Raw genomic sequence first — 21017 nt, forward strand, 5'->3', positions numbered from 1 at the left:
CGTCAGGTATGGGAGAAGGCATTATCAGACGGCCATTATCATAACAGTGGGATTTATTTATCATATTCCAGCAGCCAAGTTTAGAATTATCATTTTTTGTCCATAATTCCTATTTTTATCTCCCTCCCATTCCGCTTGTTTCTCTTATAGGATGATGTCTGTGTGTCCGTTTCTCTGTGTGTCCGTCATTCCGTGCGTTCATGCGTCCGTCCCTGTGTCCTAGTGACATTCCTCTAAGCATTACCAAGGAGTATATGCCTCCTTGACATAGTTTCTGAGATAGTCTTGTAATATTCCTCAATCTATTTTAGTTCTTAGTGCAATTTCTTCTCTATTTTGGTCGTAAAGTTCATGTCATATCTTAGTTCAAATCCTCACGTCACTCTTAAAATGAGTTTCTAGTATCTATATTTAAGCGAGAAATTTAACATTAGTAACCCTTCGAGCGCCTTATGTTATTGTTGTTGGCGTGGTTATTTATGACGTAATCAGTATGGTGTTTGGCCGAGCTTGCCGATACTCTTTTGTTCCCAGTTGATGATCTCTTTTTGTTGTTGATGATGACTTGCTTGATGTTCTTTTGTTTTATACTGATGCTCCTTGATTCTCTTTATATTCCCAAGTGCCAACGATGCTGATGTTATTTTGTTGTCAGGCAAATACGATTTTTGTTCTTATTACTTTTACTTTTACTTTTATCCTCTTCGCCACTGATCGGCTTGTTAGCCGCTTGGGCGATCGGTCACGTCTCTGTCACGCACTGTTGGCAAATACTGGGCATGCACCGGCTCCTGAATGTACCTGAACCCGCTCCAGTGTTGGTCAAGTCTTCTCTTGAAAGAGCTCACACTCGGTGCCGTCACAACACTCTCTGGTAGATTGTTCCAAGAGTTCACAACCCTCACTCCGAAAAAGTTTGCCCTCACGGTTTTCTGGACTTGCGGCTTCTTCAATCTTGAGCTGTGACCCCTTGTGGGGCGAGCGTCCGCCAGCTCCAAGTAAGGACACTCAACTGAGTAGTGCCCTGAGATGCTTATACACCTCAACTAGGTCCCCCCTTGCCCGTCTGTAGTATAAGCTAGGCAAGTTCAGGCGCTCCAATCTCTCAGGGTAGCTGAGGTGCCGAAGTGCAGGCACCAGTTTGGTGGCCCTCCTTTGAACATTTTCAACCAACTGACAGTCCCTAGCATATCTCGGGGACCAGATGGGGTGACAGTACTCCAGATGGGGAAGCACTTCACTCCTGAAGATCGTCACGAGGGACGGACCGTCTAGATATCTGAACGACCTTCTTATAAGACCCAATAATTTATTTGCCTGATTTACCTTCTTCTCACAATGGCCCGAGAACTTCAGCTCATTGTCAACATACACACCTAGGTCCTTCTCACACACAGTCTCAACTAGTACATTTTCTTCATCCCGTTGGGACATATGGTACGCCTCCTTACCGTTGGTACGCCCCAGGTGCATCCTCTTACACTTCGTGACATTGAATCTCAGCAGCCATTCCTTCGACCATTCCTGGAGCCCACAGAGGTCCTTCTGCAGCTCTTCACAGTCCGCTTGGTTCTTAATTTCCCGAAATAACTTGCCATCATCGGCAAACATTTGTATGGAGGAGTGTACAACGTCAGGCATATCATTTATGAAACAAACAAACAACAGCGGGCCCAATACACTACCCTGCGGTACCCCACTTGTTACAGGTACAGATGACGATTTCGTGCCATTAATCACCACACATTGCTTGCGGTCATGTAGAAAGTCTTCTATCCACGCTAGGACATTTCCCCGAATTCCGTACCCTTCCAGTTTGATTTTCAGCCTTTCGTGGGGTACACTGTCGAAAGCCTTGGCAAAATCTAGGTAAATATTGTCGATATTACCACCCCGTTCTAGAATATGGGTCCAAATATCCAATACCTTGAGCAATTGTGTCAAGCAAGAGCGCCCCGGCATAAAACCGTGTTGGCAATCTTTTACAAGGTTGTTTCGTAGTAGATGTTCCATCGCGGCATCTCTGATAATACTCTCAAGTACTTTACATATTATGCTGGTCAGGCTCACCGGTCTATAGTTGTTCGTGGAGTGACTATCGCCCTTCTTGAAGATAGGACTCACATAAGCCACTTTCCATTCACTGGGGACCATTTGTTCATCCAGGCATTTACAAAACAGAATCTTCAGGGGCTCTGCAAGCTCGTTGCACAGCTCTCTTAGCACTCTAGGATGCACCATGTCAGGTCCAGGACTCTTATGGACCTTTAGCCTGGACAGTTTATTTCTAATACCCTCTTCTGTGAACACAATGTGGGTCAGTGCTGTGTCGAACCGTCTGTCCTCAAACGCAGGAAGGTTAGTTGCATCCTCTCTTGTGAACACTGAGGAAAAGAAGCTGTTCAATGCCTCAGCTTTATCCTGGTCAGAATCTGCGTAACTACCATCTTCAAGCCTCAGGTCTGATACTCCTACTCGCGTTTTCAATTTCGACTTTGCATAGCGGTAAAACGCCTTTGGGTTTGACTTGACCTCGCGTGCAACCAGCCTCTGGAACTCCTTTTCAGCCCTCCTACACTCTATCTTTGCTTGGTTTCTGGCTCTTGCATACATCCTCCTGTCTTGCTCATCGTTTGACCCAACCCACGTCTTGAATTTCTGGGTTTTCTTCTTAATTTTGTCGACCGCCGCATGGTTCATGTGTAGGGATCCCCTCGTATTCCTAGAAGCACTGGGTTTGGTCTTGGGTATATATTTATCGATCAAATGGGTCATTTTACTAGTTATGATATTCAGGTAGTGTCTGCGTTCTTGTACCTTAATAAGTCAGGCCAGTTGATACCCCTCATCTCTTCCCTCATCCCATTGTAATTTCCCTTGTAATATTTGCACCTTGGCCTGGCCTTATCTTGAACTAGGTAACAGTTAAATCTGAATGACAACACTGTATGGTGACTGGTGCCAACTGGGGCAAGGTGTTCCAGTTTGGCCACCATACCCTCCTCGTTTGTTATGATGAGGTCAAGTGGCTTGGGTGTTTGCTCCCCTCTGTAATGTGTCGGGTCTCTCACATGTTGGAACAGAAAATTATCTCTCAGAGTTTCTACAAAAAGAGTAGCAGGATTATTCAAGTCATTCGGGGTGGACTCGTTTCTCCAGTCGATGTCGCCATAGTTAAAGTCCCCCATGATAAGGAGGTGGCTGGGGTTGAGCATCGCCGCATTGTTTATTAAGGTTCTTAAGTTCCTTTGATTTAGTGGGCCACAGTTTGGGGATCTGTAGATACACCCGACGATAAGTAAGTCCCCTCCCTTTAATTTAATTTTACACCACTTGGACTCTTCAAAAACATCCTCTCCCTGTACCCTCGCCTGGCTGGCTCTAAGGTCTTGCCTAGCGTAGATAACCACACCCCTCCTGCAGGATTCTTGAGTTAGGTTCGTAAATGAGTCATATCCAGCAATACTGAACTCACATTCCTCTGGGTCGATTCTCCTGTTCTTGTACAACAGTTCTACAACTCCTACAATATCTGGTTGGTGTACTCTTAGTAGTGTTTCAAACTCCTCTCTCTTATCAAGGAACGTGTCAGTATTAGTGTACATGACATTCAAGCCAGAATTTGTTCTCGGTAACGTCTCTGCTCTTAGTAATAAACCCGCTCCACCCACATTCTCAGAAGCTGCAGCATTTGCTAAGTACACTGTATTTTGCAGGGTGTGGTTAAAAATGTCATTGTTTACACGGCGCTCGTTCCCTCCTGTCCGGTAGGCTGAGCTGGTGCCGCCTCCCGGGTGGGGGGTTGAGTGGGTGGAGGGTGCACTGCTGCCCCCTGGCCCTGTGTCGGCACACTTGTTTCCACTACCCTCCCCCTGAGTATAACCCATGTGCACCTGTCCCCGTTCCTCCTCGACTCCTCCCTCTTCTGCTTCAAGTCCTGCAGGAGCTTCTTGTGCTGTTCCCTCTGCATTACCGTGCGGTCTGGGTGAATAAATACATCCCGAAATGCCTCGCTCCTTGCTAAGTTTTTTGCCTGCCGAATAACTTGCCATTTCTCCTCCTCACTCCCTAGTGTGATCCTGAGGGGGCGAGGCTTAGCCCCCTGCTTTTGTCCCAGTCTCCTCACATCCTGAGAGGTTGCTGGAATCTTCAGAACCTCTGTGCAAATATTTTGAAACAGCACCTTGTCGTGTGTTTCCTTACTCACAGTTCCCTCTGCCTGGCTCTCTGGGACTCCAAAAACTATTACATTGTTCCTGCGCTGGAGCCGTTCCTGGTGTTCCTCCTCTCCCCTAACAGTAGGTGCGTTAATTTTCATTTCTTCGACACACTTTTTCAGAGTCCCAATCTGCTGTAGAACCTGTACTGATTCTGCATTACTCTCCGCCCCCCCCCGTGGCCCTCCTAATACGTCAGCATAACTCCTCTTAGCAACCACCTCCATTCTATTAGCTACTTCCTCAGTCTTAGCAAGGATCTCTTTCCCAACTTGCTCCAGTTTGTCAACCAGCAGGGCTCCTGCTTCATCTATTTTCGTCCCTAGAGAACTCGTTTCCTTATGGATTGCAATCGCTTCATTCACCTTGACTATGCAGCCAGAGCAATACCAGCGACAGCCATCATGCTTTACTATTTTTAGTTCTTGTGTTTATTTCCGAAGATGTGAGTGATGACCGTGTGTTCCCAGGAGCTGATGATGCGTATTTGTCTTCTTTGTTGACTAAAAAAAGCTGAGTTATGATGTGTTGTACCAAGGCGCTTCGTCAACTTTCTCCATTTTCTTTGGTTTGCTAAAATGCTACACGATGCTCTTTTATTATTCTTGTTTCTGGTGATAGTCTTTGTGTTTCTTATATTCTATGGTGTGTGTGTGTGTGTGTGTGTAATTTTCGAAAGTTTAGATATATAGGGATGTTAAGTTAAATTAGGTTAAGTTAGGTTAAGCTTCATTCTCTATCCCTTGATCCAACTCACATAAAAGTGGAAGACGATTGAAAATAGATAGATATATGGACAGAGAGACAGACAGATATATAGATTAAGAGACAGACAGACAGACAGACCGTGAGTAGTGTCTAAGTATCAACAGTTCCCTAACATAATGCCAAAGAAAGGTAGAGAAAGCCTCAGATAACATATTACTTTCACCTTAAAACTCTCTCTCTTATCACCAACGTTAAAAGAAGAAACAAACTAGAGAAGCTTTAGGCCCTAAAGTAAATAAAAGTAGTCATTTAATCCCGCATTTAATTTCATTCTTGTTAGTGTTGATTTAAATCCGTTTTCTTTTATAACGTAATAAGAGAAAACTATTTTTTTATGGGTAACTTTTCAACTTTTTTATTATTTTTGTGTAATACAGAAATTATTTTTCTTTATCTTCGCCACTGCCCGGCCTATCTATCTATCTATCTATCTATCTATCTATCTCTCTATCTTTCTATCTACCTATTTCAAAGCAGCGGTAACTACCTAGTAAGGTACGGTAACTACCATTATTGTAGTTGGTGAAGTAGTTGGTCTATATTTTTGCACGTAAGGTTTCCTGAGTTAAAAGTTTAATTAATTTGAAAAGTATTATATTATTGTTAGTAATTAGTATTGTAATATTGTTGGTAATTAGGACTATATTATTGTTAGTAAATCAGTAATGTTGGCAGCCCTGTGTCCGAGCTGAACAATTTGTATTATATTATTGTATTCATCTTTGAATTTATTTTTCCGTAATCTTTTCCGTGTTGTTATTTTTCAATATTACGATATAAATTAATTTGTATATACGATTGAGGTTCTATTTATTTTGTTATTATCCCTCATTCCAATAATGTTTTGGGCGGGGAGACGGGCTACATAGAACGACGATTGGCCAGAGGCGAGTAGTTCACGAGGAGACTCTGATGGGGGAGGTGCTGCCGGTCGTCTCTCTGACCAGAAGGCCGCTGTTCTTGAAGTATATGGTAAGTTTTATTTTTAATTTATTTCGGTGGTAAAGGTCGATGTATTAACGCTGCTGTATTTTTTTTTTACAAAGTGATATATTTTTAAAGGACTATTGAAATACACAGGGCTCGAGTTAATGGTCGTTAACAATTACATTGACTAGTTACTATAGGGAATACTTCACTATTTTTGGTGTATTCTTTTATTTAAATTAATGAAATATGGTTTAGTTATGGTCACAGTAAAGACTGTTAATATTTAAGTAAAGTTTTATTAAAGTAACGATCATACTTACATTTTGGGTCTCAAGTTATAGGAATTATTTTACACAAGTATTAAAAGTATGTTACGCGTAAGCTTTTTCATTTATTTACAGATGGATCCAATTGGCTGTTACTGTTGTGTTAAAGACCAGTTTTCTGCATCACTGGTCGTCAGCGTGGGTAGTACAGCACCACCGTATTTATTGAGGTTAGTAAGTTTGTTCTATAGTGAAATGTCAAGTGTCCTTCACTTTAAACTTTGCCACTGGGGTCCAGAGGCGGTCGAGCGCAACTAGATATTGTTGGCAAACATACTGAGTATGTACTGGCTCTTGTTGGCAAGTACTGTTGGCAAGTACTGGGCATGTACTGGCTCTGCTACCCACTGTTGGCAAGTACTGTGCATGTACGGACAGTTAAACACCGTTTGCAAGTACTGTACTGTAGTTACAAAAGAGCTCACACTCGGTGCCGTCACGATAGATTGTACCAACCATTCACAACTCGCTACAAAAAAAAATTGCCGTAAGTTTTCTGGACTTGTCATTAATCTTAAGCTGTGGCGTCTAGTGGGGCGGGCGTCTTCTAGTTATGAACACAAAACTTAGTAATGCCCTACTACATGTTTATTAACTTGAATGAAGTCACACCTTGCCTGCCTATAAGCTGGACAATGGCATGAACCAATTGGCTTTACTTTACACAATATGCCAATCTCTCGGTGACCTATAGTATACAGTACTGTAATTATTCACACGTCACCCGTTTCAATATAGGAGTTTAATGTCATTTTTCAGTCAATGGGGGACGTCTTGTTTGTTTATGCATCTGTACAAAAAGATTTGCGCTCAGGAAGCTCCTTGTATAACTCCAACACTGGAAGCTCGCCATCACTTTATGTACCCATATGGTTTAGTTTCGGCCAGTACACGGCCGACTGATTTAACCATCCCCAACCTTTACATCTCATTTGGAGATTTTCAACCAAGGGGTAAATATGGTCAAATTAGTTAAAGGTTTTTCCATACCTTTAGGGGTATAACTCTAAAACGGTTACCCCGGAATTCAAGGTCAAAATCGAATAACTCCAAAATACACAGGATAAATTACTAGGGCGTATTGGCCGAAAATGTAATTGTATCAACTTTAGTTTGATAATTTTTTCAATACTTGACTGAGAACATGTCAGTGTTGTCACTCAAACGCATGAAGGTTTGCATCCTATTGTGAAACACTATTTAATGCTCGTCTTGCCCTGATCTGAGTGTTACTATCTTAGTCTTGGGTCAGATATGTCCACACGTAGAAAACTTTTGGGGCTTTGAATTGCCCTCATTAGGAATCAGATTGGCTATCTTACCCAGTCTTTCTCAGTGGGTTTGATCTGGAGTACGGTATACAGTATATTTTATCACAGTTTACTGGCTGTTATTCAGCATGGTGTCCGCATTACTGGCAGTGTAATTTCATTCCTCCAGTCATCCATAATGCTGTTGTGTATTAATGCCTGTAAACTGGCTTGGTTTAATTGCAATTCTGTTACCTGTAAATACTGCCAACAAGGATTCTCTTGCATTTAGTTTAATTTTCCAACATTTATATTCGAAATCCTTCTTCCACCAACAAGTACCTTCACCTGGCTAGCTCTAAGGTCCTGTTTAGCATTAATACAGTTACTGGATCACTCGTTAAGTTACACAAATACAGTAACTGGCATCAACCTTGGCATTCTTGACTTGCTTGCATCTACAGTGTAGTTGTCCAGTACGTTGTTCCCAGTACAATTAATATACTTGTATTCCATATAAACTTTATACCTAGTGGAGAATGTGGTTTACCCATGTTACAAATGGTGGAAATTAGTTTTTTTAATATTTTATTAAACCTTCCAAGGAACTTTATGTAGTTGTAAAGAATTACTAATTAATGTTCTGGGTTGACGACCTGTTGAGGATTGTAGTAGTTGGGTTAGTATAGCTCGTAATTGTTAATGTTAGGGCCTTAAAATTTGAACTTGGTTCCGATTGTCACTGTTTTGTTTATTAATGTTGCAGCATTCTTACAAGAAATTGGAGGAAAGTGTTGAATGTTACTATGCCTTACTCTTACCAACAGCTCATTGAATGTAAAACCTTTTTCACAAACAGATACCTTGCATTATGTTCATCAATAATCTAGTACTAAAACATTGTAGGGGCAGTTAACCAGTATAGTCAGGGGTTTATGTAATACACTGCAGCCAAGCTTATCACTGATTGTACTAATAGATAGAGCTACAGTAAAAATAAGATTGCGTAACATTGCGTTTTTCTCCAATTTTCAGAAGTTCTGTGTAGTGCTTCATTTATTCAGTAAACTAGTCGACAGGTGTCCCTTGATATACAACAGTTTTATTCTTGGGAATGTGTTCATTAAGTGGAAGTAATTTGTATATTGGGGTTATGTTCCTGTGAGGGAAAAACTTTATTCATACACAGATAAAAGTGGCATCAAAATGGGGTTTATTCATAGTTTGCTTCTGTGTAGTGTAGACATGTTGAAACTATTGTTTATCAGACATATGTACTGTATATTGGGGGATACCTGCATTGATGTAGCATGTACTGTATAATAGTAGTGTAGGTATACTATTTAATTGTTTATTACAGAGTTGTAACAATTATTCATTCCAGGATGATGACTTGAAGATGGAGGATCCACTCAAGAGTTTTCTCCTGGTGGAATGACCCTTGCTGCACTGCACTGCACCAGAAACACCAGTCCAGGTAATCTCAGGAGTTTCTTCACTAAACTCAAAGTACAGTAATTGTAACCCATGGACTACCTGTCTAGTTGACTACTAAGTGTAAATATCAATGAAGTATTAGTACAGTACAATATTAGGGATGCACCAACTAATTGATATAAATTGCAGATATTACAGATAGTGGGATATGCTATAACGAATCTAATTGGTTCTAGAACCTTGTTCGTTATAGCATTCGTTCGTTATAGGATTAATCCGTTCCAGGCCCCCAAATACAACCACTTAACACTGAAAAATATAGTATAAAATTGTAAAAATTGTAAAAAAGTGCATAAATATGCATCTAAACCCCTGAAATAAAGAATATCATTAATACTTGTGATAAAAAAACAATAAATTAGTAAAAAAAAAAAAAAATAATGTTCGTTGTAGGAGTTTCGTTCGTTATAGCATTCTCAATTTTATAGGTAAAACCGTTTGTTATAGGAATATTCGTAGTAGGATCCGTTCGTTATAGCATACCCCACTGTATCAGTATTTTGTGGAATTGGTATCGGTAAACAAATTATTAGCTGATGTCATTTTGCCATCTGTTTTGGGTCAAGAAATTACTCGGTAAAATGTTATTAACGGCAAAATACATAATTAGGAAACCAGTTATGGTCTGTTAACTTGTGTAAATGTCGCACTCGGCTGCCGTTCATTATCTGGTAGTTTTGTGATGGATAACATGGCAGTATCCTCTGTGCAGGTCTGTCTACAGTACTAATTATATGGTAATGAATATATTATCAGGCCAGACAAAGTAGCTTTTATTTATTCTGAAGAGAAAAATAATCTGGTAAAGACCGTTGCTGACGAGAAAGATTGTTTTATATATTATGGCATCTTGGAAGTACATTAGATATTTTATTTACCAATATTATCCAAATTAGAACTAAGAATGACCCAGTACAGTATTAACTTGTAATGAATGACAAACAGTAGGTCTTTGAGGCTAGAGAGGAGTTTTTTATAACAATTAAAGATAAAACTCCCTTTAAATATAATATTTTATTAAAGAACGAGTAAATAATGATTAAATGTTCCAAAATAAGTCTTAAACACTAGAAAAAAAAGTTGCCATTTGAGTTAACATTAGTCGGTACTTTTTATTATACCGCACAAGTATACATTTAATGTAGACAATGTGCAGTAGCTAAAACAACTATCTGTACAGGTGGGGGTCAATGTGCTCCAAAATTTTACTTGCGACTAGTGACAGCCCTCGTATGCCAATATTTATCGTCCATGGTCTGGTATCGTTTCCCACAAAGTATGCACAGATAGTTTTTAGCTGCTGTACACGGTATTCTTCCTGGATGGTTGCAGCTACGAACAGCCTTTAAATTATTTACCTATAAATAGTTGACTCGATCAGTGAGTTGTTATTGTGCCGGGTAGACTTAAATGCTGCAATTGTGAAATTTAAAACTCGGCTGCTCTTACTGAAGTTGATGCATTTGTGGATGGGCGAGACATTATATAATATAGCGACTTTAACCGATTTACCTGCTTCATAAAATTGTCCTAAATTATAGCATTAACTTTAAATCTGGCAGCAGAATATTGTGTTGAATCTGGTTATCTGTAAATACTGTATCATTAATGGTGCATCACTAATGTATTTGATAGTTCTTCAATTACTGTACTAAATTAAGTGGATTAATGTGGTACTTCCCTAGAGGATAAAACCTTCAGTTTAGGGTGATATACAATACTGTATTAGGATAAATTAGTACTTTGAAAATATCTTGCTTGAAACCTTTCACAGGTACAGTACTGTATTAACTTTACAATTAACTTTTTACAACCTCAAAATCCTTTAATACAAAACTTAAAACTAAAGAAATAATTTTTGCTCATTAATGCTTGACTTGGTGAATTCAGAAATGTAGATGGATTTGTGTACAGTATAATAATACGTACATGTAAAGTTACCTATCTACCGTGTGTACGCTAATAATAAATAGCAATTTAGCAACGTTCACTTTCAATATACAATACTGTACTGTACTCAGTTGTAGAATCATGTAAATATTACGAGAAATGTGATTGGCCAACTTGCAAGAAGTTCATTGTTGTAAGTTTAGTGAAAAGTAGTTACATTATTCACAAATTCCTAAAGCAGTCATTGAAAGAACATAAAAACATGTTGATAAAACAAAGAACCAAAGATACAGGTTTATGTAGTTGTGACTCTTCAATAACTTCTGGTTAAACTTAACTTGCATGTGGGAAAGTTTTGTGATAGCTTATAGTTTTGTAAATATGATTCTTAACTTGTACAGTACACTGTACATGGTTTAAGTTACTGATATTACCTGGACACTAGGCAGTATATCAAGGATCATTAGGTGAAGGATTGTAATAAACAAATTTAGTGTTTTATATAATGGGGTTTGTACATTTGGTCCTTGTCAAGGGATTTTGTCTAAAACACTACAGTACCTTTAGTCTTTACCAGACTTAAAATATTTTAATGGTTAAAAAATTCTTATTAATTTTAAACTTTATTTTGTACAGAAATGTTATTCTGAACATTGTGGTGGCTGCCCCCGGGCGGGCCGCTGCTGGAGACTGCCCCCCGGGCGGGCCGCTGCTGGAGACTGCCCCCCGGGCGGGCCGCTGCCTCCCCAGGGTGGCCGCTGTTGGAGACTGCCTCAGGCGGGCGGCTGTTGGAGACTGCCTCGGGCGGCCGCTGCTGGAAAGACTGCCTCGGGCGGCTGCTGCTGGAGACTGCCTCGGGCCGCTGCAGACTGTTCGCGCCGCTGCTGAGACTGCTCCCGGGCGGCCGCTGTTGAGACTGTTCCCCGGGCGCCGCGAGACTGCCTCGCGGGCTGCTGAGACTGCCTCGGCCGCCCGCTGCGGAGACTGGCTCCGGGCTGCCGCTGGAGACTGCCCGGCTGCCCGGCGGAGACTGCCCCGGCGCCGGAGACTGCCTGCCCGCTGGAGACTGCCCGGCTGCCCGCTGCTGAGACTGCCCCCGGCTGCCCGCTGCTGGAGACTGCCCCGGGCTGCCCGGCTGCTGGAGACTGCCCGCTGCTGGAGACTGCCTCGGCTGCCCGCTGCTGAGACTGCCCGCTGCTGAGACTGCCCCTGGCTGCCCCTGAGACTGCCCAGCGGGCCTGCTCCCTGACTGCCTGTGCTGAAGAAAAATTTTTAATAACATTAAGTTTACATTAATAAATGTCTAAATGTCACTACAAGTATTCATTAACCTTTTCCCTGCTTTAACACTTTGAACTTTTACAGAAAATTAAGTTCAGCTTCAGATTTTGAAGCAAAATACTTTCTTAAAGCATTAGAAAAATCTTATACAGTATACAAATATAATATGCAAAAGAAAAAAAATATATATAAAATAAAAAATAGCTAAAAGAAATAGAATATAATAAAAAATTAACTAAATAGTAAAAACTATGAAAACAAAATATATAACTGAAAATTATGAAAAAACTAAGAAACCAAAAAAAACAAAATCATGAAAACGGGCAAAAAATCGTAAAAGCCTAAATACTTATGAAAAAAACTGAGCAAAAATGGCAAAAATTAATTTTTTACTCTTAAGTCGATTGCAGTGTTTGCCATTGCCAGGGTAACATTGAAGGTAAGATAATCGAAGAGTGCCCGATAAAAGCCTCTTCAAATTATCATTCACCAATAGGGTAGCATAAGCTCAACGGTCTACCTGGACATGGGAGAATAATCCAGCACTCCTATCTCACAGTTACCTCCCCACGTCCAGGTAGTCTGTGTGGCTGATGAAAACAAAATGGAGATGCCAAGCTGGAGCTCTTGAAAATGGCAGGCATTTTTAACCCTAAAACCATACAATTTATTATTATCAAATTTACCCAGGAATAACTTTGGCCATTTTTGGACTTAGAATAATTTTTAGACTTGGAATATTTTAAATTGAATTTTTGGACTTAGAATATTTATAAACAATGAATTTTTGGACTTAAAATATTTTTGGACATGGAATATTTTTAAATTGAATTTTTGGACTTCAAAATATATTACTGTTAAGCACATCTAGACCTTAGTAGATAAATACAAAAATATTTGGAGTAATCAGATTTAAAACATCAAAATAATTCTGACATTTCGGTACCAATGTGATTTGGACTTTGGCTTAATTCATGTTTTCTTTTAAATTAAACAATTTGAATCTGGAACTACAGAGTGGTTGTGTTGCACTTGGCTGCCATACACAATATTCTATTCATAATTATTGGCAAATATAGATATTTAAAATGTACAATGAAAGACAAAACTGTCGAGAAATTTAGTCATAACATATGCCAAGGGCTAAACTTGTGCGCTTCTGCCTTAGTAGGGCTCTCATAACGCTTTGTTATATTTAATCTTCGACAAAACCGCAACACGACTTTTGTCTTTAATTGTACAATACAGTAAATAATAGAGTAATAAATAAATAATGTGAGGTGAGATCAGAAATGTAGATGATATTCCAAAAGTGTAATGGCTACAAAAACTGCAGAACTAAAAAGACAAAATTTTTCCTAGCTGAGAAGAGATGCCCTCACCCCATCCTCAAGAGTTGTCCGCCCAGTTTATCATTATGAATTAACTGTTAAACTCTGTAGCAAATTGACACTTTCGAGGATGCATTTAATATGTACAGAACTTATTTACCTACACTAAGACAAATTACGTGTCAGTAATACAACATTATGCAAAACCAACCTCAAAATATCAGAATTCATAAGTATTATACGGCCTCTGAAAGTTGATGGATGAGTGTACAGACTGGGGAGCTACATCTAGCTGTCAGCAGAGGCGAAAAATGAAGTTGTCAGCCTTCATTGACGCGCCGTAATATTTCAATGTGATTCTGATCTTAAAATGTTAGCTTTAGCAATGTATTACTAATATGTAATTTGTCTACTTATTGGCGGGTAAAATAAGTACCAAACATATTAAATGCATCCTCCGAAGCGCTAATTTGCTACCAGAAGTTTATTAATTCGTATACAAATACTTGATAAACTTCCTACATGCTCATGTTTGAAATAATAAATGTTTGCATATAATTGGCTAAATATCTTTCTCAATAGAACTGTCATCCCAACGATTATGAATAAACTCATGAAATACATCATTACTTAAGGATGAAATCAGACAGATTTGCATGAGTCAATCAGCAGTACTTTCTTGGAGGAGGAGGCGGGCACTCTTTTCAGCTAAAAAACGCAAACAGGTCCTTCAACTAACAACAACAAAACAAGGAGAAACACATAGAACAAAGGAATCAGTCTCCTGAGTTAGGTAGGTGGGGATTAGGATAAATCTTCTTATAGTGACCCCAGACCTGATCCTGAATGCTATTACACTTTCTGAATATCATCTATATATTATCAGTTCACCTCACAGTTCTTACATTTATTTATGACTATATTACAGTATTTATTTTATTATTACTGTACTGTTTGTACTTTAAAAAATATTTGTTTGCACAATAATATTAATAGAGTATTTTATGTGGCAGATAAATCGAGTATGTTTGTAGCTTGGAATAATGAGGAACAATCTGAACAAACTGGACAGAAAACGAAGGAATAATTTAACAAAATTGAAAAATTGTTAATAATATCAAAATATTCTGAACCGTTAATTGCATTTTCAGTAATTCTGTAGACCACAAACTGCACTATACCCTCATTGATTCGTCAAAAAGAATTTGGATCACTCAATTACTGAAAATACAAATTAACTGGAGTTCAGAATATTTTGATATTATTTGACAATTCTCAATTTTGTTTTCAATTACTGTATTCTTTCATTTTCTTTCAGTTTGTTCAGATTGTTCCTCACACCTAGCCACAATCATACTCAGTTACTACAGTAGCACCAACATTTCATCCTCCTCATGTCATTCTCCGCCACAACCCCTCCACATTCATTCATGTTTCTCTTGACCCAGTGTTTCTCCTTCTCTCCACAAGCCTGAACCATGTCAGTTTAGCCTCCAGGTACTGTACTTCTCTGTTGCCACCCATCTTCCACATCTCACACAAATTATTTTCTTTTATCTCTTTCCATTTCATCATTCCCGCCCACAAATCTTATCAACCACACTCAACGGAACATCTTTTATTATGCCCCAGCATCTTGGTACACTGCTCCTCACTCTGTCCATCAACCCAGAAGAATGTTTTACGACATTCAGTTCCTTCACAATTCCCCACTTCTCCTTCTGGAACATCCACCTTCTTCCCCCCCCTATCTTTGGCAACATGTCACACACACACACACACACACACACATGGCACACACGACGAGCTCACAAGCATCCTAACAGCAACCTGTTCTAATTTCCTATGTAGCCAATCTGGGTTTCTGGTCACCTGACTTAGGCCATACAAGGTCGTCTCCATTTGCCCTCTGTATACCACCTCAGTATTCCTCATTCCAAAGCAACCTTCATAGCCCAGCATAAATTTAGAAAATAAAAATAGATTTTAATGGAGATCACTACACTATGAACTGTATCCCTAAAACAACATTAACTGGCCTGACTACAACAGAATAATTGTCACATAAGTCAATCAACAGATTTTAGAGCAACATTAAATGACAATTAACTAATGATATTGAATTCTTTAACGAACAATAAATCATATATACTGGGTTTAGTTAATAGAAATAAAGATATAGTAAAGTACCAGAACAGTTCAACAGTCCACCAAATCATATTAATTCTAAAGTCCTTGAAAACACAAAGGAAATCAATACATGTATATATTTTTATCAAATCACATTGTGATGACATTCTGAGTCCAGGTAAATTTAAAAGAAAAATTTAGCCAAATTATACATGGATAAAAAGTGAGAAATAAAGGTGTTCTGGTTTATAATTAAAAGAAGACAAATTGTCAATCTTCCAGAGCTACAGCTAAACACCTCAGTTTACAAGTCCATTCAATATTTACCTCCACCTCACACTGGCTCACACTGCAACAGATTAACACCTGTGATGAAACAAAATTATTATCAGGAAATCTCAAAATATTTCCATACACCAGACCACTTTTAAATAGATAGATAGATAATTTATTCAGTAAATCCTATCATAAAGTTTACAATTGTCTAACGTAGATATAGCCAATGCAGGTGTACACTTCAAAGCGTATATAGACAATGAAAATATAGTGGTGTACTGTACAATAAGTGATGCTGTATTATATAACACATGAATCTTACTACAGAACAGAACAATTTGTAAAGACCCCAGGTTAGCTACTCTATATAATATAACCTTGGATTTAGAGACAAACAGGAGAGCACGTGTGAGGCCACAGTCTGGGTAAGAAGGTATCATGCGATGCCAGGACAAGTGTAAATATGAAGCTACAGGTACCTTCTTTATCACTTAGTCACTGGTTAAGGATCATCCTCCCCATGTGTAAAAATGGAACATGTAACTTGCTGATGATGACTACCATCCCCAGCTAACTTCTGCAGGTGATGGCTGCCATTTGAGAGTTAAGAATGTAATCCATCCTCATGTACTCAGTGAGGATTATAGAGGAAACTTAGTGTCTGACCGCACTGATAATGGGTGAACCACATCAAGGACATAATAAAAAATGGCTTTGTTATAAACCGTAGTGCATTGAGGAATCTGTGTTGACAGCTGATTACAGAGCTGTGACCTTCTGAATACGCCGCTGTTAAACTTCACCCCCAGTTTGTAACAGGATGATCCAGGTGGGTCAGACCTGCACACAACAACTACCACACTAACACCACCGACTTAACACCAAAATATTTATCATTGGTCATGACTGTCACCTCAGAGATCCACTACATCCTCAGACAATAATAATTTGGGCTTTTCCACAACAAAGGCCAAGGAATGTACAGTAATAGTTTGTTATCTGACAGAGGGAAGATGGAGGCAAGAGAAGGTCACCTATAGTTGTGTGATCAAGACTCAATCATCAGTAAATTACTGGCATAAATGTTGAAGCTCACTATGGCTGAGTCAACATTAAATTATGATTCACCTTTGTTTAAACGTAACAACATCGTAGAAGTACCAGTGATGAGCTGTTTGGGCAGTTTGTTCTTGCTATGTTCATTGTCCGGTGTTAATACTGTACAGTATAGGAGGAAACTGTAGCATTGTACCCGGAGAAAACCAGCCATGTTTGGTAGTGAGGGTAACATCTGTCCCAGGTTGGAATGAACCCGGGACACAGTGATGCACCACTAAAGATATACAACTCCTGATATGTGAGAGACAATCACCAGTGTTTTGGTATAAAAACAATAAACACTATTTCTTGATTCTTCTAAAGTGGTCTAGTTGCTGAATATATTGGACATTTTCCTGTTAATATTTGTATTCCAGGTATTAATCACATGCACTGTCAACTCAGTGTTGCCTATCATGGTTAGTACATTAGTTCTGTCTACAGTACATATAAGACAGATATACTGTAGACAGATGGACAGAAGGATGTAGAGAGATAGACTGATAGATATACCATATTTCTCACCATATAAGACATATTTTTAACCAAACAAATGTCTCCATAATTCACCCTACATCAAGTATAACTGTATACATACATATATACACCAGGCCAAGCTGTGTTATTGTTATTTTTCAACTTGTATTTTCAGGTTAATACATGTACTACTGACATGTAATTTTATTAATTTATTTTTTACTGTTACAGGGTATATGGACCTGCAGTCTTTCAAACAGAATGTATTAAATAAATTTTTACCATAAGGTCAAAACCATAAAGAAAAGAAAAAAATTAACGTCCGCAGGAGTCAGCCCACGATCGTGTGAGGGGGGGACCACACCCCAGTCTCCGGTCCTTAGTGAAACAATTGTCAAATGGCAATGCAGTATTTTTTTTCCTTTTATTTATTATTATTATTTTTTATTCATTCCTCACATTTACAGAGGAATATATTAGACCGCAGAGAGGATAAAGACGCCTCACTTGTCCACAGATTCTTAAAATTCAATGCCGTGGTTGTGAAATGGTTTGCAGAGTAAAAACCGTGAATATCAGGAACTGTGGATGGAAATCCTCGGTTGGCTAGGGTCAACTGTACTGTACAGGTTATGGAACACATTGCAATTTTTCTATGTAAATGTTTGTTCCTTTGGTTTAGGTGAACTTTCTTGGGACTATAAACCTTTCATGTTGTATCAGTGGTTGCCTTTAATATGGTGAGAAATACAGTACAGTAGTATAGATAGATAGATAGACTTAAAGTTAGGCAGAAAGATAGAACAAAATCATCACCACATCAAATCATACAGCCATTTTCCCACCATCTCTTGCACTCTGTCTTGTCGTGTTCTTAACTCTAAGATCATTTATTACAACCTTCCCCAGGTCATTCTAGGCCTACCTACACACACTCTGGTTCTCCTTCTCACCACATTTAGTCAGGCACCACTTAAGCCCAACTGGTCTCATCCATTCTCTCCATACACCTGATCTCAGTCTACTTATACTTAAATCTTAGCCGATACTCAATACCCAGCCGCCCTCTTAGCTCTGAGCAGGGGATTCTTTTCTTTCAGCCAAAGTACACATCCACCTCACCCATTCTTATTTCAGCTCATTAAAGACTGCATATGTCATCCTCTTTAACTTGCCCATGTTTTCACGGATATATAACACCACACTTCTCACACCAGTTGTATATATTCTTCCTTTCATGTGATGGGAAAAGTCCTCTTACTGACAATAAGACAACAGTTTCCCTAATCTTCCTCCATGCATTTCAGACTCTTAGATAGAACAACAACCCCACCAGCACTGATCATGTCATCCAGGCAGCAAAACTCATCCATGACTCACATCACAGCAGCCTTCAGCACCCTCCAGCACTGATCACATCACAGGCAGCAGGACTCATCCGCAGTACAGGATAATCTTCAGTGTTGGGTTTGTTCAGTCTTGCCTGTATATTTTTTTCTTTACACACATATAACTTAGTCAGCAGCGTCAAGTTGCTTCCTCACAGTACCTCTTGTGTACCTATTACTCCTCACTGTACTCTTGTGTACCCATCTTCTCTTATTTTTCATCTTTGTCCCACCTTCTTACTCATGTCAATATCTTTCTTCTGATAGCATAGATATGGATATGACAAATACTTGTATGAGATTAAGACAGTCTGATGTTGATTGATACTGACGGACAGACTGACTGACATACAGGTATTGGAGAGGAGAGAAAGACAGATGGACATTTTTCGAAATTTTGAGATATAGACAGATACAGCAGAGAACACAGACAGACATAAAGGCATATTAACAGTAGTGTCTCCATGATTACAGTTATTAATTTCTCAATGCGTTTTAGTTCATTAAATCATCTGCAACAAACAAACATAAACATTTTAATATGCCTGACGTTTTTTATACGATAAATTGCATGTCCGCCAAATTAGTAGTCATTCGGTACAAATTTGATTGTTTTATGCAAGTTTGAAATTTTGTCAAATTATGTATTTTCGGAGTCCCAACGTCAGTACTGTATATAGACAAAATTTTCCTTTGTAATTAATCCTCAAAAAAATGGCTAAGTAAACCTAAAAGTGAGAGTTTTGTGGTGCTGAGAAGAAAAAGCATAATTTATATTTGTGATTTTGCAGTATTATTTAAGCATTTCATAAGTAAGACACAAATGTTGCCGGGAAAATCAACGTATCCACAGACTGTTTACTCATCTAAAGCTAAATGCCAAAAACATTAACACATTACTTTTAAAAATTATTAAAGTGGATTTGTTTCTATCAATGGGAAAAGTCTGTGATTGCAACCGAAAACATTGTCAGTAATAAGATGATAAACTGTTTCTACTGTCCGTATAATTTGCCAAATATTGACATTACTTTTGCCAGGGCAGATAACCTTTTGGTTGGCTCATGAAAATACCTAAAATCACAATGCAGCCCATGACTGGAGGAAAGGTTGCCCATGTCTGGTCTAAGATATCAGAAAACACATTGCTCAACTCAAGAGCCATATTAGTTGAAAATGTAAATTAATCAATATCAGAAGATAAAGAGATTGACAGATATACAATGTAATAGATAAAAACAGACTGAGATAGGTATTGATAGAATACTTACATAAAGAGAAAGCAGACAGACACAAACATGCAGAAACAGTTTAGTAGATAGAAAGATATAAATGGAAGACAGAGACACAGACAGACAAATGACTCTTAGTTTATTTTTGCTATATAGTAGTGGTGGTAGTGTCAGGAGGTTCATTGAAATTGTCTCAACAAGCAGCTCTGTTCCAGCCTGCAGCTACTGTCAGTTGTGATGGTGTTCAATTCCTGCTGTTCATCTGCAAAATAAACAAACAAAAAACAATTAATATACTCAACAGTTTAAGATAAAAAATATGCCTTATAAATTCACAGTCATTCAGTACAGAATTTGTTTGTTTACAAGCTTGGTTTATGTGAACTTTCTTGGGACTGTAAACCCAGTATGCTTTATTATTTTTGGCTCTTTATTATTCCAGCTTTAAATTAGGTACAATAATACAGTACAGGCACAGTCTGGGTTTACGCTAGCTAACTTAACCTTGGCGGGAGGTCCGCCAGATAACGTGAAACGCCAGTAAATAAATACAACAGAACAGGTGATTAAATGAAATAGAGACAGTATGACCTACGAAGACTACCTCTTTTTTCCGACACAATACGACGTTGTAGTAAAAAATAACATCTTAATTTTATGATGGCATGCACACAACAATCTATATTTAAGAGAAATATCAATAATATTAAGTTTTTGAAGACTTACGAAGTAGCAGAAGAGATGGCTGGGCACACGGATGAAGCTGTCTTGAGTGCAGAGGGTAGATTATTGGCTCACACCTGTATCACTTTGTATCACCTGTATCACTATCCACCAGAGAAGCTTGCAGGGCCTTCTTTGTCAAAGTCCCTCAAAACTCACCATCACTATCACCGACTTGGGCTGGCTGTGGTAGGGTAGCGGTG

General features: G+C 38.8%; 1 protein-coding gene and 1 long non-coding RNA gene across 2 annotated transcripts; one reads left to right on the plus strand and one right to left on the minus strand.

Moving 5' to 3' along the window:
* Positions 1-5878: 5878 nt before the first annotated feature.
* On the plus strand, positions 5879-11623 carry LOC121862165. Its single transcript, XR_006088180.1, has 4 exons — positions 5879-5957; positions 6317-6411; positions 8876-8968; positions 11515-11623. It is a non-coding gene; the product is annotated as an uncharacterized LOC121862165 (long non-coding RNA).
* Positions 11624-11651: 28 nt separating this feature from the next.
* LOC121862022 (glutenin, high molecular weight subunit PW212-like) lies at positions 11652-14970 on the minus strand. The gene is made up of 2 exons (XM_042359953.1): positions 14871-14970; positions 11652-12136 (listed from the first exon to the last, which is right to left on the minus strand). The coding sequence occupies exons 1-2, from the start codon at positions 14968-14970 to the stop codon at positions 11652-11654; spliced, it is 585 nt and encodes a 194-aa protein (XP_042215887.1).
* Between the last annotated feature and the right edge of the window lie 6047 nt (positions 14971-21017).

The sequence above is a fragment of the Homarus americanus genome, unplaced genomic scaffold (assembly GCF_018991925.1).
Source record: "Homarus americanus isolate GMGI-L3 unplaced genomic scaffold, GMGI_Hamer_2.0 scaffold25013, whole genome shotgun sequence".
Lineage (NCBI taxonomy): Eukaryota > Metazoa > Arthropoda > Malacostraca > Decapoda > Nephropidae > Homarus > Homarus americanus.